The sequence below is a fragment of the Enhydra lutris genome, unplaced genomic scaffold, assembly GCF_002288905.1.
Source record: "Enhydra lutris kenyoni isolate GAN:26980312 unplaced genomic scaffold, ASM228890v2 scaffoldscaffold26, whole genome shotgun sequence".
Lineage (NCBI taxonomy): Eukaryota > Metazoa > Chordata > Mammalia > Carnivora > Mustelidae > Enhydra > Enhydra lutris.
This window is the reverse complement of record NW_019154110.1, coordinates 1,132,473-1,148,984: the sequence shown is the minus strand read 5'-3', so window position 1 is coordinate 1,148,984 and position 16,512 is coordinate 1,132,473. Positions and strand designations below refer to the sequence as shown.

Here is a 16,512-nt window from a genome sequence, read left to right as displayed (position 1 = left end):
GCTCCTCAGTTTGCAGCAGCAGCAGGTGTTATAATTTTGAGCCACCCTTTCTTTCTCTTGGGGGACTCAAGGCTACAAGGCAAATCGCGTGGCAGGCACTTCTCTCACCTTTACGGGATCCATACAAGTTCCCGCTGATCTCAGTTATTCCAATCTGCGTCCCCACCTTTCACATAGCTTCAGGAAGGACGGGACAGAGAGGGAGAGTTGGCCTTGACACTCGAGTCCTCCGGGGGATTTAGAGGAAAGAGGGAGCTCTGGCCTTTCAGCCAGGAGAATAACGCTGGCTTCCCCGTAGCCATACTCGAGGCGCGAGGGACCCCGGTCCTCCCCGTCGGGAAGACGAGGGAGTAGAAATCCAGGCGCGTCTAGCTGGGTTGAGGCCAGCTCCAATGTGAGCAACTTTCCCGCAGCGGTGGGGTCCGGGACGCGCCAACCACTCAGTGAAGCGCTGCGCGGAACTGGCTGCAGGCGCTCACAATGCGAGTTCGCACCTTCCCGGCGGGCGCCAGCGCGTTGCCATGACAGCGGCACGCGAGGCGCGCGCCCGGGGGCCCGCCACCCCCAGGCGCGCGCGGCCTCCCCCCGGCCCCGACCCCCCCACTCCTGGTTGCAGAGCGCACCCCCCGCCCCCGGCTGTGGGAAGGGGCCGGGCCAGCCGCCTGACGTCTGTGCGGGGTTCGGAAGATGGCTGCGGAGCCCAGCACCGGGCAGTGGCTGCGGCGGCGGCGGCGGGCTGGGAGCGCGGCAGGCGGGGGCTCCGCCTAGCGCGTGGGGCGCTGAGCGGAGAGGCGCGGAGGCGACGAGGGCGCGCGGGGGGCTTGGGGGGGCAGCTTGGCGTCGCCTCCCCGCCACCCGCCGCACCATGGGCAGCGCGGAGGACGCAGTCAAAGAGAAACTGCTGTGGAACGTGAAAAAGGAGGTAAAGTCGGGGCAAGGACCCCTTGGGGCTCGCGTCCCTGCCCGCGGGCCCGGGACTGGGGGGCCTCGAGAAGGTTCTCGCTTCCCCCTCCCCGGCGCGAGCGCTCACGGCCTGGTGCCCGGGCGGGGGCGGGGTCCTGGACTGGCTGCGGCTCCCGCCTCTCTCCCGGATATGGGGACAGCACCCCTCGGTCCGAGGGGCCAGGGCGGCGCTCCGGCGCTTGTTTGCTCCGCGATCCCGCAGTTCCCCGCCCTGTGACGGCAACAGCCCTGGGAGACCAAGGTCGGGGGAGGGGCGGCGGCGATTTCTTGGAGAGGTGGTACTGACCGTTCATTGCTGGTGCCGCCTGGGGAGGGGGGGGGGGCCCCCGCGGGGGCCCCGGAGAACGCGAAACCAGTGATTTGGGGGCTTAGCTCCGGTTTGCCCAAACCCAATTCAGGGATCCCTCTGGGAAGTGAGTCGCGGCTTCGGGAGGGTTCGTCGCACACCTCACTGCTTCTCACTCCACGCCCACCTCCCTACCCAAAGACCACGGGGGGAGGCGGGTTGTGAATGGTTTTTATGGCTCAGATTTTATCCCCGCTTGAGGACCCCCCACCCCGACACCAAATGTCAGGAAGAAGGGAGTCCTCCCCTCTACTACTGTCCTTTACGTTGGCCCTGCACTAAAGCCCATTTCAATTTCATTGTGTGTGGGGGGGTACCCATATGAATGACTCACCGAGTCTCAGAGCTGGAGAGCTCAAACCTGCAGCATGAATTAGAATGGATTAGGCCTCTGGAACCATGAACTCCCCACCTACCTTTGTGGCTGTCTTCTACCAGATGTGCAGTCTCCATGAGGGCAGGGAACCCGTCTGTTTTGTCCTGTTCTGTGTCCAGGACCTGGCACACAGTAGGCCTTCAATGAGTATTTGGTAAATATCTTGGAGACTGCAAGATGGTGGGCATTCATAACCTTGGAATACTCCGAACCTAGCTCTGTGTGATTGAATAAGTTACCTAACCTCTTTGAGTTTTAATTTCTTCATGTCTGAAAGAAGGATATGTACTTCATATCTAAAAGTTTACCATATTGGCTCCTTTACCCTTTCCTAGAGTTTCAGGATTAGAGAAGACTCTGGGTTCTCAAACTTCTGGAAGGCTCTGGATGGTTCTCCTGCATTAACTATGGCCTGTCTACTGTGCCCTAACATTTATTTGTTCCCCTCTCTCTTGTTTGAAGAGGAATAGTTGAAGCCATTACCTTTTCCAGCTCTGTGTGAGAAGCTCCCTCGTGACTTCCCTGTGAAGTGGCCAAGAAAGTATTTTAGGCCAGGAGTATTATCAGATCAGCATTTAAACCCCAGCCCTGGTCTCCCCAAGGAAAAGGGAAATCCCAATTCTCAGGTTATCCTAAGGAAACAAGCAATCTAGTGACAGATACTCATATGAACAATATAAACAAGAACAAAAAAGTAACCTTACCCAAACTACAGACATATGTGCTAGGATTGTTGGTGTGATCCAAATTTAGAGTTGATCAGTGATGTAGGAAAGATTTCCAAGAAGACCGTGATTCTTCTTTCAATACTTAGAAGGCTCTTTATGCTACTCCAAGAATGATCCTTAAACAAATGTGAAAAATATCCAAAATATGTCACAGCTATGTGTATTACCTGACAAAGTTTAACCTTCTCTCAATTCTTAGTTCCTTTCTGCCTTCAGCACCTGATTTAGAGGGAAACCTATCCTTTCCTCTTCTGTGAGTAGAAACAGTGGGGAAAATTTTAGGCAAGGCTGGTCTCTCAACACAAAACCTCTGGTGTAATTCTTGAGTAATCTGTAGGTTATTCAAACCCCAAAATCTCCCCTACCCTCCTGTTTCAGATGCCTGCAGGTGTTTGAGCTGTGACTTTATGCTCTGTTTAATACAAACACTCCTTGGGAAGAAATCTAGGAAACTTTTAGCAGTTTAGAGTGCAGGATCAATCTGATTTCCCTCTACCTCACTGCTAATCATTAGCAGTTTCCAGTAGAGAGAAGCCTCCAGGTCCTTCCTCCCTCCTCCCCAGGCTTTAGAAGCTTTACCATTCTCCAAACTATACAGTCCTAGGTGAGGGCCTTGGGAATGAAGGCAGCATCGAACACTGCATGCCTTGTCCAAAGAATGGCAAAGACACACACTGCCCAGAGTTTACTTGATCTGTAAGATTTTATACTAGGATTGAGGTAATTCATCCCTCTAATCTCCTGTATTAGTAGCTGTCTCTTGGCAGGTTCTGCTAGGACATCAAAAGTGCTTGACTTAAGTGTTGGGAGCAACTAAAACCTCATACATTGCTGATGGGAGTGTAAATTTGTATAACTACTTTGGAGAACTGTTTAGCAAAATCTAGCAAAGTGGAATATAGGTATCAAATGCCTTGTCTAGAAATATAAATCCAAAGAAATGAGCACCTATGTTCAATAACAGACGTATCTGTAATGTTCATGGTAGCGCTGTTCATGGCAGCCCCAAATTTGAAACTACCCACATGTCAGTTAATTGCAGTGTGTTAACATAATAGAGAATGAATACATACAACATACATACATACTACATGAACACATCTTACAGTCACACCAGAGAGCAGGAGAAACCCAGTCACAAAACACTACACACTGATTTCATCTATAAAAAGTATAAAAAACCCACAAAAGGGCTGTATGATGTAAGAAGTCAGGATAAGCAGATATCCTTGAGAGTAGTGACTGGACGGAAGTATTAAATTGGTGGGTGCTTGGGGGTGCTGATCACATGTTCTGTTTTTGCATCTGTATATTGGTTTGACAGGTGTGTTCAGCTTGTGAAAATTCATCAAGCTATATAATCATGATACATACTTTTTTCTGTAGTTTTACTATCCGTCAATAAAAAGGCTGTATGTGTATGGTTTTTTTAAAAAGTGCGTTCTTAAAGAAAGATGTGACTGCTCATCTTAGAAGGTAACTGGAAGATTTTATATCCAGGTAGGAACCCAAAACATCAGGGTTTTATTGAGACAGAAAGAAAGCTGGGCTTGCTAGCATGTGGAGAGTGTCTCTGAGGCCTGGATGAACCTCCCGCTAACCTTGGAGCAGAGGAAGTAAATGAGGGGCAGGTTGCTTATCTACACCCTGTAGTGGGCTAGCTTGTCCCGAAAGGAAAGTGTGTCTGCCCAGAAGCCCTTCTCCAGCTAAGTACAGATGAGCAAACAGCATCCTGTCCTCCACAGTGGGACACTTCCTCCTGAACTGCACATCTGCACTAATTGCTTGGTGGACTTATGACATCTCTTCCTGGTTGCCTTTCCAGGAAGACACTTTGCTTCCACACCTCTTCCATCCCTACTTATTCTCCACCCTGCAAGTATCCGAACCCAAACCAAGAGAGCAGGGCCGAGCTATTTACTTGCCCACAGGTCTTGGATTGGAAAAATAAATAAGATGCTGCTCATTTGTCCACAGGTGAAGCAAATCATGGAGGAGGCTGTCACCAGGAAGTTTGTGCATGAGGACAGCAGCCACATCATTGCTCTGTGTGGTGAGTGACTGGGGGCTGATGGGAAGTGGATTGAGAACTGCAGACACTGTTCCAGGCCAAGGAAAGAACAGTTCTCAGGTTTAGTAGTTTTCAGATAGGGCTGCAAGTTAGAATCGAACTCTGAAGCATTTGAGATCTCCCTGGGCCTGGTCCCCGACCTACTGAATCAGGATCTCTACGGCCCAAGGATCTACATATATCTAGTTCCTTTGATTTTTTTGTGCGCATCAGAGTCACCCAAAGAGCTTGTTAAAACACAGATTCCTGAGTCCCAACCCTGGAATTTCTGATTCTGGTAGGTCTGGGCTGGGCCTGAGAATCTGCATTTCTGACAGAGGGTTCTGATGCTGTTGGTCCACGGACCACACCTTGAAAACCACTGACCTAGAAAATTCTGGTTTGGAACCACTGCTCTGGTTTATTTGTTTGTTTTTAAGATTTTATTTATTTGTTTGGCAGAGAGATCACAATTAGGCAGAGAGAGGGTGGGGAAGCAGGCTCCCTGCTGAGCAGAGACACCCCCCCCCACCACCCCCATGTTGGGCTCGATCCCAGGACCCTGAGATCATGACCTGAGGCCGAAGGCAGAGGCTTAACCCACTGAACCACCCAGGTGCTCCAGCTCTGGTTTATTTTTACTTTAACTTTGTAGGAAGGGTTTGTGTTTTGGGGTGCTTTCTGTGCACATCTACATTCTAATTAACCCCACCTATGTTGCTCTGGCATCCCAGCTCTCCAAGCACTGGATTGGGTGCACAACAACATGAGCTATGATAGGAGGGAAAGCCAAAAGCCCTCCTGCCTCACAAGGGGAAAAGTCCGTAATGAACCATCCCTTGCTGTGAAGACTCCTGCCTTTGCAGGGCAAGCCTTTCTACATACACTAGAGTTTTCTTGGATTTCCAGGAATTCAGGCTTCCTTTCAGCTCTCTTTCTGAGGGGACAGCTTGCCATCTCTGTGTTATTTTCGTTGGCCTCTGAGATTGGTGTTTGGGATTTGTGGAAGGGAGGTTGTGTATTTCTGAGAGGAAGGAATGGAAGGACCAAGTAAGGGAAGGAAAACTGTTTGATAGTACTGTGGTGAGGCAGATAGAGCTGCCCACCATCAGTCTAGCAACAAATCTGAGATCCTGTTCTCCGGATGGGGAAACAACAGTAACGAGGTCGACAGAGTCTCTGCCCCCAAGGGCTTACATTTTGTGGGGAGAGAGAAAACCAAATGCACACATAAATATATCCTGTAATAAAGGTATGAAGAAAAATAAAGCAGAGAGGTGAGGGAGAGCAGCTGGGAAGAGATGGCCTGTAAGCAGAGCCTGAGTGATAGACTGAGGAATCACGTGAATCCTGGTGCTCTGCTTACTTATGTCATCTTGGACAAGTTTCTTAACTTCTGTCACCCTTAGTTGACTCCCCTAAAAACAGGATGATGATTCCCATCTCAAGGAATTTTTATGGGAGTTGAGACAATGCATGTGAGTGTTTCTAGCGTGGTAAGAGCTCAGGAAATGTCTATCTTTCCTTCTCTTTTGGATGTTGAGGCTGAAACTGGGTTTGGAGGATTTGAGTTCCCACCATCTTCCCTTTGGGAAAGTTTCCCAGTTCTTCGAGATGACGTTATGATTCCCAGGTTTATGAGGAGCAATCTAATCTCACCTTTTCTCAGACAGAACCTATGTTAGCGGAGAAGCATGATAGTCTTGCAGTAAGTGGCTTTGAAGAATATTTAAACTCTACTCCTTTCCACCTGTGTTGTGTGCCCCTGACATCAGCCACTTTCTTTCATTTTCACCATAAGGGCTCTGCTGGTGGCCAATTATGCATGACTTAATTCCTTATCCAGACCACATACAACAAATACAGACAACAGAATAAAATAGCGCAAACAGCTTGTGCATGGGTGCCACACGTGGGTGGCCAAGGGGGACTAGGGGAAAGAGAGGCAGGGAGAAGAGTTGTGGGTATCCCACATTCAGGCCAATTAGGATGAGCAGCAACTGTCAGCTCTCCTCTGATCAGTACAGGGCCCCTAGGAAGCAGTGGAGCTTTCACTTTTGTCTCCTGCCTGGAAGCCCAGGGTTCTAACAGGCAGAGATAGTACCCTCAAAAGGAATGCTTCTACTTTCAGACAGGTTTAGATGCTGAAACAGAACAGGGGTCTCTGAAATAGACCCAAGTCTCCAAGGTTCTACTGGATCTCAGGAGGTGCCTTAGATCTGCCAGTGTGAACTTAAATATCCAAAATCAGACAGTGGTCCACACAGGGCACCTGGGTGGCTCAGTGGGTTAAAGCCTCTGCCTTCGGCTCAGGTCATGATCCCAGGCTCCTGGGATCGAGCCCTACATCGGGCTCTCTGCTCAGTAGGGAGCCTGCTTCCCCCACTCTTCTCTGCCTGCCTCTCTGCCTAATTGTGATCTCTGTCTGTCAAATAAATAAATAAAATCTAAAAAAAAAAAAAAAAATGGTCCACACAAGAAGCTATCCAGGTGTGAGACTGCAGGCAGTGGTGTTGGGGACTAGGGTAAACTGAATATTGCTTGCCCTCATTCAGCTCCTGCAAGAATGCCAGCCCAGGCTTGCCATGGCCTTTGTTTTATTTATTTATTTATTTATTTTTAAAATTTATTTATTTGACAGACAGAGATCACAAGTAGGCAGAGAAGCCGGCAGAGACAGAGGAGGAAGCAGGCTCCCCGATGAGCAGAGAGCCCGATGTGGGGCTCGATCCCAGGACCCTGGGATCATGACCTGAGCCGAAGGCAGAGGCTTTAACCCACTGAGCCACCCAGGCGCCCCTGAAATTTCCTAATTTTTAAAGATTGATAACTGATTCCCATTGTGTATTTGTTTTAAGTAGGCATCATGCCCAGCGTGGAGCGCAACACAGGGCTTGAACTCATGATCAAGAGTTGGACGCTTAAAGGACTGAGTCACACAGACACCCCATAGTTTCCATATTTTTTTTAAAAGATTTTATTTATTTATTTAACAGAGAGAGACACAGTGAGAGAGAGAGAACACAAGCAGGGGGAGTGGGAGAGGGAGAAGCAGGCTTCCCACCGAGCAGGGAGCCCGATGTAGGGCTCGATCCTAGGACCCTGGGATCATGACCTGAGCCGAAGGCAGATGCTTAATGACTGAACCACCCAGGTGCCCCCATAATTCCCATATTTTAAAAATGTGTAGGCCAAACAAAAGGCATCTCCAAGCTTCTGCCAGTTTGCTGCCCCTGCCTTGGGCTCAGTGCTGTCACTGAGAGGAATGTTAGCAGGAGGTGTTGCCAACGGTATAAAGCTAACTCAATCCCATAGAAAGAGGAATCCTTGGGCTTTGTCAAAATTGGTATTCAGTGGTGAAATAAATCCCAGTTTGAGCTTAAAATAAGACTAAAGCAATGATGATCAAACTTGTTTCCTGTCTGCAAACCATTTATACCCATCATGCAATAGAATCATAACCAGGGAGTCTTGGGAGAAGATAGAGGAAAGAATTGGTATGTATTAATGGAAAACTCCACCCCTCTGGCTTTTTTTTTTTTTTTTTAAGATTTTATTTATTTATTTGACAGAGAGAGACCCAGCCAGAGAGGGAACGAACACAAGCAGGGGGAGTGGGAGAGGGACAAGCAGGCTTCCGCTGAGCGGGGAGCCTGATGTGGAGCTCAGTCCCAGGACACTGGGGATCATGACCTGAGCCCAAGGCAGACACTTAACAACTGAGCCACCCAAGCACCCCCTCTGGCTTTTTGAAGACTTGATATGCCAGTCTCCTTCACCGCTGGACAAATGCTCAGAAATGCATTTCTAGTCTGAAGTAGATCCAGCCTTATACTGGCTCCTGCTGTTGTCCCAACCACATCCAGAATTCAGCTTTGTTCTGGAAGGAATCAGAGTGTGGAGAGGATACTAAGAGATCCGAGCAGAGCAAAAGCTGTGAAGGTTGTGTTAACCATGGAGTGGCCACATTCCCTAGGGCCTTGGACAGCCCTGGGGCCCTGGGCCCCTCTGCTCTGTCTGGGCCCCCTGCTCTTGGCAGAGGAGAGCAGGGCCTGGGCAAGATGAGCTGCTCTCAGCTTTCTTAGAGTAGAGATATTTGAACTGGAAACAGAATCTTCCCGGAAAGCCTTGGAAATGGAACTGAAGAATCCCGGAGTTGAGCCCTGACCCTGGGCAAACCTAGGGGAGTTGTGCCAGACCCCTGTTCCTGTTACAGGAGAAGGAGAAGTGTGGTTGTTCCTAAACCTGTTTGTCCAGAAGCTGGTCAGTCCCTGTAGGTAGAAACATTGTGAGGAAGCTTTGCTGGCAAGCTATGGCTAACAGTGGGGAGGGCTTCTCCCTCCTGCAGGCAGAGGCTGGGTCTTGGGGAGTAAGCCCAAAGCTACCATGGTAGGAAAGGGTTCTCTGATATCACTTTTTTATCTTAAAAAGGCTTGTCAAGTTTGCATTTCATTTCATAATCTGGTCCTTGAAACATTTAATATAAAGACATACTATTGAATCAAATTAATGCACCTTGATTTCTTTTTTTTTCCTTTTTTAAAAGATTTCATTTATTTATTTGGCAGAGAAAGAGAGATCACAAGGAGGCAGAGAGGCAGGCAGAGGGAGAGGGGGAAACAGGCTCCCTGCTGAGCAGAGAACCTGATGTGGGTCTCCATCCCAGAACCCTGAGATCATGACCTGAACCAAAGGCAGAAGCCTAACCCACTGAGCCACCCAGGTCCTCCTGCACCTTGATTTCTCTGTGGTTTCTTAAATCCCCAGGTGTAAGCTGATGTCTCCTGCCACTGCCTGCCCCCGAGGGCAAGGGGCTTTCAACCTCTTTTAAGTTTTATTTGATAAGTACCCCATGTAGGGCTCAAATGCACAACCCCAAGATCAAGAGTCTCCTCTTGAGCCAGCCAGGTGCCCCGGGTGCTTTCAGCTTTCGCTTTGGGGCACCTCAAGGTTAGGGTTAAGCACTAAACTGTCCCAGATTTTGCTTTTGAACTCTGCATTATATATACGGGCTTATATATATATTATATATACATGCTGCATTAATATACATGCTTAAAGAGGACATGTTTACTGTCCCTGTCAGGGATCTGAGGGAATTCAGGCATCAACACTTGAGCCCCGGAGAAGCCACCATTTCTCTGAACCTGCCCTTCCTCAGGCTCCCGGCTGGGTGTGGCTGCCTCCACAGTGTTTCTGTGTGCTCTGTTCTGATTGGCCACCGAGTTTGGATTTTAACCTTTGCTGGGTAGAACAGGTTTCTGCTGGCCTGGCACAGCAGGTTCTCAGACTCTTAATGTCTCCTCAGCACAGAAGGCATTTGGGGTGGGGGGTGCCCTGGTGGCTCAGTCTTTGGGCATCTGCCTTCAGCTCAGATCGTGATCCCAGAGTCCTGGGATCAAGCCTTCACATTGGGGCTCCCTGCTCAGCAGAGAGCCTCCTTCTCTCCCTCTGCTGCTCCCCCTGCTTATGCTCAGGCTCACAGTCAAATAAATAAATATGTAAAATGCTTAAAAAAAAAAAAAAAGAAGAAGGCATTGGGGGCAGGGCCTAGGCCCAGCTCAGCTTTGCCCCTCCGTGACCAGGGTCCCAGCTCTCCCGGCACAGATTTTAGTGTGAGGATTGGTGCTTCAGGCTGAAGATGAGCCTAATGGGAGACGGGGTGGAGTCTGTGGAGCCGGGAGCGGCACCAGGGCTTTCTTAACAACCGGCTCCGGCTCCCCGCTCCCCGCTCCCCGCTCCCCGTTGCTAAGCAGCTTTCATTAGCCTGGAAGTTCGGCGGCTGTGGTGAACTCCTCTGGGGAATGGCGACGCTAACGAGCTGGGAGAGAAGCAGGTGCTGTGGCGGGATTGCCTCTCACCTGAGACGCCACAGCCAGAGCTATTTCAGCACACGCTGAGATTCAGACTCCAGGCCGTTTTTAGTCTGTGAAAGGGATTCCTTCTCTCTTCTTCCCACCCAGACTGAATGAACAGCTCACTCTCAGGGTGTCTGGCTTCTGCCTTCCATCTGCAAAAAATCAAGTAGGAAGGAATGCCCCCTGGGAAGGGACTCCTCTCCCCTGCCTTGGGATGAGGCTGAGGGCCTGTGGTGCTGGTGGTCTGTAGCCCAGACACAAGGGTGACCATGGCCAGTTACTCAGCAGCTCTGAACCCACCCCAGGAGGCTGATGGGAGCACTAACAGAGTGACACAGGTAAACACACAGCATGGAGTCAGGTATGCATTAGGTGCTCAATAAATGTTGCTCTTATTATCATCATCCCCACCACCAGCAGCAAATTTCTACTTTATTCCTCAAAATGATCCTACAGGGTGGGGGGATGGATGAAATAGGTGAAGGGGATTAAGATCGCACTAATCAGGGCGCCTGGGTGGCCCAGTCGTTAAGCGTCTGCCTTCGGCTCAGGTCATGATCCCAGAGTCCTGGGATCGAGCCTCGCATCGGGCTCCCTGCTCTTGGGGAAGCCTGCTTCTCTCTCTCCCATTCCCCCTGCTTGTATTCCCTCTCTCGCTGTGTGTCTCTCTCTCTGAAATAAATAAATAAAAATCTTAAAAAAAAAAATCACACTAACCGTGGTGATGAGCACTTATCAATGGAACTATTGAATTGTTAGGGTGTACATCTGAAACTAATGTAACACTGCACATTAATTACATTGGAATTAAAAACAGAAAGTGAGGGGCACCTGGGTGGATCAGTCATTAAGTGTCTGCCTTCTGCTCGGGTTGTGATCCCAGGGTCCTGGGATCCAGCCCCACTTCGGGCTCGCCGCTCGCCGGGAATCCTGCCTCTTCTCTCCCTCTCCCACTCTTGCTTGTGTTCCCTCTCTCGCTATGTCTCTCTCTGTCAAATAAATAAAATATTTTTTTTTTAAAGGAAACTAGGGGCGCCCGGGTGGCTCAGTGGGTTAAAGCCTCTGCCTTCGGCTCAGGTCATGATCTCAGGGTCCTGGGATCGAGCCCCACATCGGGCTCTCTGCTCAGCGGGGAGCCTGCTTCCTCCTCTCTCTCTGCCTGCCTCTCTGCCTACTTGTGATCTCTGTCTGTCGAATAAATAAATAAAATCTTAAAAAAAAATAAAATAAAAAGGAAACTAATCCCTTATCATATATATGGTTTGCGATATTTTTTTAAAAAAAGAAAGTTTTACTAATTTTGTAGGTGCAATCAAGTTATTACATACATCTTTTAAAAAGAGTTTTACAGATATGTATTGAAATAGTCATAGATAAAAATATATGATATCTAAAATTTACTTCAGGATGATCTGGGGATAAGTGAAAAAGTGGTTAGAGATGGTATAGCTGAAACAAGATGGGTCATGACTTGACCATTGCTTGGATTAGGTGATAGGTACATGGTGTTCATTCTGTCATTCTTTTTAATTTGTATATATTTGGAATTTTCCATAATGAAGTTAAAAAAAAAGGGTCGCCTGGGTGGCTCAGTGGTTAAGGGTCTGCCTTCGGCTGGTGATCCCACGGTTCTGGGGTTGAGCCCTGTGGAGACATGGCTGGTTCATGTCACCAAGCAGTGGACTCGGGGTATTCAGGGATACTCTGGGAGACAGTGGATCCCTTGCTGAGCTGAGCGAGGCCAGCTCTGGCCTGCTTCCCTGCAAAGCCACTGTGAGTGCTGTACTCACAGATTCTGCCCTACGTCTCCATCAGGGCAAATAAGATAGGTATATGTGGTAGGAATTTCATTTTCCTCACCTGCCAGGTTCTGGACTATCAGGGCCGTGCTTTCTCCTCACACTGAAAGCCTGAATGGGAGCGTTGCTTTCTTGTCTTAGGGCGCTGAACAGGGCCGAGTGCCCCGGAAAGCTGAAGCAGTCAGCGTCACTAGTGCCGGCTGAGAGAAAATATACTCTAGTTACCATAGAAATGCTCGTTCCGGGTGGAAGTAGCTGTTACAGATCCATGGGTGGAAATAGCCAGCTGGGGAAGTGGGGAGGAGAGAGATAGATGATGCCTGACCTCTCCCCTTTGCCCTTCCCACTTCATCTGCTACATTCAAAATGCTGATTTCTCCCCTTGGCAGTTGGAGGAAGTTCCTACTTAAAAAAAGGCTGCCCAGGGGCGCCTGGGTGGCTCAGTGGGTTAAGCCGCTGCCTTCGGCTCGGGTCATGATCTCAGAGTCCTGGGATCGAGCCCCGCATCGGGCTCTCTGCTCTCTAGGGGAGCCTGCTTCCTCCTCTCTCTCTACCTGCCTCTCTGCCTGCTTGTGATCTCTCTGTCAAAAAAAAAAAAAAAAAAGGCTGCCCATCCCACCCGTTCCTTTATCTCCAGGGAGGGTGCTGTTCTCCTGGCAGTCTTGATTCCACCATCCAAGCCATTCAGCTTTTATTATTTATTTATTTACTTACTTACTTATTTATTTTGCCATTCAGCTTTTAAATATTCTGCTCTAGGGGCATCTGGCTGTCTCAGTGGAGTGTGAGTCTCTTGATCTCGGGGTCATGAGTTTGAGCCCCATGTGCAGCATAGAGCTTACTTTAAAAATATTTTTTAGAGGCATCTGGGTAGCTCAATGAGTTAAGCCTCTGCCTTCGGCTCAGGTCACCATCTCAGGGTCCTGGGATCGAGCCCTGCATTGGGTTCTCTGCTCAGCAGGGAGCCTGTCCCCCCCCCCCGCCCCTGCATGCCTCTCTGCCTACTTGTGGTCTCTCTCTCTCTGTCAAAATAAATAAAATCTTTATTTTTTTTTAAGATTTTATTTATTTACTTGACAGAGATCACAAGCAGGCAGAGAGGCAGGCAGAGAGAGTGAGAGGGAAGCAGGCTCCCCGCCGAGCAGAGAGCCCGATGCAGAACTCGATCCCAGGACCCTTGAGATCATGACCCGAGCCGAAGGCAGTGGCTCAACCCACTGAGCCACCCAGGCGCCCCTAAATAAAATCTTTAAATAAATATATAAAATATTTTTTAAGGGGCACCTGGGTGGCTCAGTCGGTCAAGTATCTACCTTCAGCTTGGGTCATGATCCCAGGATCCTGGGATCGAGTCCCGTGTCCAGCTCCCTACTCATCAGGGAGTCTTTCCCTAACCCCTGCTCATGCTCATGTGCGTGCTCTCTCTCTCTCAAATAAATAAAATATTAAAAAAATTTTACTAATAAAATTTTAAAAACAAAATTCTGCTCTAAGTAGTATCCTCAAAAATTCCAGGATCCAGGATCCAAACCTGTGGCTGACTGCTCCACTCAGTACCATCCTCACTTGGGTTCTCTATGGAGACTACAACCAAACGCCCCCATTGCACAGATGGCAGCCAGCAGAGGTGGGGGAGCAGAAATTACTTGCCACACCTGCTCTTCCCATTACCAGCCCTTCGTGGCTCAGAGCCTTGGGCTTAGCCTTCACATCAGACTGTGCTAGCTCTGGATGCAGTGTCCCTACATCTTAACCAACTGGCCTGGTTCTCTGAAGAACATTCAGTGGATCCCCCAATTACCAGGCCCCTTGGCTGCTGAGCACAGTTTTAAACATAGGTATGTGTGTGAGAGCCAGGGTTGTTGCTGAGGTTCCCTGGGCTGATTGAGGATCCTTCTCAACCACTGCTCCTGTCCTGGGCAGCCATAGTTTTAGGCCATTCTTATGGCCCCTTGAGCTACCTCAGCTTGTCTCACCTGTTGAATGGTTTCTCTGGTCTGTGGCTAAGCTCAGTAGAGCCCATGTGCTCTTGGGAGGGTGGGGAACCAAGCCAGTTGGGAGGGATTACTGAGGGAGCTGGTGAAGGACTGGGTGCGCATGGACAGACCCAGCCTTTTTGGGTTTTGTGAGTTTTGGTTCACCTCCAGGCTAGAGAAAGTATCTCGTGTCATCTCATTATAGAATCACAGGATCTGGGTTGGAATGGTCACCTGTTTAATTATTATAATTAGTATTCTGATGGGGTACTATGTTACCTGGTTCAAAAATCAAAAGTGTACAAAAAGTGTACAGTGTAAAGTTTACTCCTTTACTTGGCTCCGTTCACCCACTTTCCCTCCACTCACCCATTTGCACACAGGTAACCGCTACCACTTTTTGTTTCTTATGCATCCTTCCAGAATTTTTTATCCTAGTAATGGAAATTATATTCTTTGTTTCCCATACACACACCCTTTTTGTAACAAAAAGGTATGCAGTCATACTTCTTGCTTTAGGGAACATTTCATTGTTAGTTCCTAGAAAACACCCTCACTCATTTTCAGAGTTGTAGAATAATCCGTTGTATGAATATACCATATTTACTTAACCCGTTCCCGTTGATGGACACGAGGATAGTTTCCAGACTCTTGCTGTTGTAACTAAGTAATCTTGCAGTGATATCTGTAGACTAGATTCTCAGAAGAGGGGTTACCAGGTCCGAGGTTATTTGCACTACTGAGAGAGAGTGCCACACTGCCTGCAGAGGAGCAGAGAAGGGAAAGTCAGCCCTCCACACAGCAAGGTCTGAGAAGATTCAGTAACTTCCTGGGTCCCTTCCATCTCTGTATACCAATGTCTCCTCTTCTAAATTGGATTCCTTGGAATGGTTAAATCAGTATGTAAGGATTTGTGGGAGGGAGTCCTAGAGGAGTCTCTTAGCACTTCTGGTCTTCAGCCCATTTAGCATTGGTTAAGCCCCATAACTTAGTAGACGTTATTGGAACATCAGAGGCTGGTGAGGGAAAGTTCCAGGGCTAGTCATGGCCTGTAATTCCCAGCTTTTCCCTGCGAAGATGATGCCAGACCTTTGGGAGAGATGTCCACAGCAAGGCTTGTAGTTCTTGTCGTTCCCCGAGGCTGCTTGTCAGTGGGATGGAATAACAGAGCAGAGAGGGTTCCGTGGGCTCAGCTGGCACCATGGCTCCAAAGTTCTACTGGAAGACCAAGGTGAGGAGAGAGAGGATTGTGCTTATGGAACCACATCTGTTTGTGTGTTTTGATTTATTCACCCAAACCTTTCCACTCCAACCAATGACCAAAAATAGTATTGATTTGTGTTACTTAGTATATATTTGTCCCATATGACACAAGCTAGATGATGTCAGGGATGTCTCATCCCTCTTCTGGTGGACCCAGAGTGGCTATAGGTAGTACCAGGACCCAGTGGAACTGGGGGTCTCGAGCCTTCACTTAGAAGGAGAATGGGTTGGTCTGACTTGGTGCTTAAGCCACGATAGGCATCTCCTGCCACAGCCTTCCACCCTGGGGAGGGGTCATGGTGGCAGCATGAGGCAGAAAGTGGAATTAAGTGCTGGAGTTCTACTTGGTGCTCTGGGCCTTCAGTCAGGAAAGGCAAAGCATGGACGTCTGGATGGCTTCTCCCAGGAAAAGGGTGCTTGATAGTCTGTGAGAGGCCCTCCCTGGGCAGCAAGGGCAGCAGGAGAATTGGACTTCATTGCTGATGGTTCTGCAACTGAGTTCTGAGTGGTGTTCACTGTACACTGTGGGGCAGGGAGAGTCTTTGTACTTATACCTCTGAGTTTCGACCCGTGGAACTGTCTGTAGTTCAGCTCAACCCAAAAGTATTAGAGCAGGGCTTCTAAAGCGTTTGGGGGTCAAGTACCCCTTTTAGAAGCTAAAAATCATGGATACTTTATCTGGAAAAATACTCACATAAGCATGCTGGAGCACACCAGTGATTTTGTATGCAATATTTGGGGGTCTTTGGAAGGCACAGAAGCTCACCTACAAACCCTCTTAGGATAGTAGTTCTCAGTTATCATTAGAGTTATTGTTACTACTATTGTGCCTACATGCTGCATGCAATAATTTTCATTGCATGTGCTGACATCGGTGGAGGGTGGGCCGACAGCCCTGTGGGGATGGGGAAGGACAAGTGCAGTTTGAACAGTCAGTGGCCAAGGAGCGCATGGCTGGGTTAAGAATACCTGGCATAGGGGCGCCTGGGTGGCTCAGTGGGTTAAGCCGCTGCCTTCGGCTCAGGTCGTGACCTCAGGGTCTTGGGATCGAGTCTCACATCGGGCTCTCTGCTCAGCAAGAAGCCTGCTTCCCGGGACGCCTGGGTGGCTCAGTTGGTTAAGCAGCTGCCTTCGGCTCAGGTCATGATCCCAG

At 49.0% G+C, this 16,512-nt stretch overlaps 1 protein-coding gene across 3 annotated transcripts in view; it reads left to right on the top strand.

Moving 5' to 3' along the window:
* Positions 1-824: 824 nt before the first annotated feature.
* LOC111151248 (small G protein signaling modulator 2) overlaps positions 825-16,512 on the top strand; it is a 35,791-nt gene continuing 20,103 nt past the window's right edge. For all 3 annotated transcript variants that reach the window (XM_022509108.1, XM_022509107.1, XM_022509106.1), the window contains exons 1-2: positions 825-922; positions 4,391-4,466. In XM_022509108.1, the coding sequence (XP_022364816.1) occupies positions 866-922; positions 4,391-4,466 (133 nt within the window). In that variant the 5' untranslated portion in view covers positions 825-865. The remainder of the gene's footprint in view (positions 923-4,390; positions 4,467-16,512) is intronic.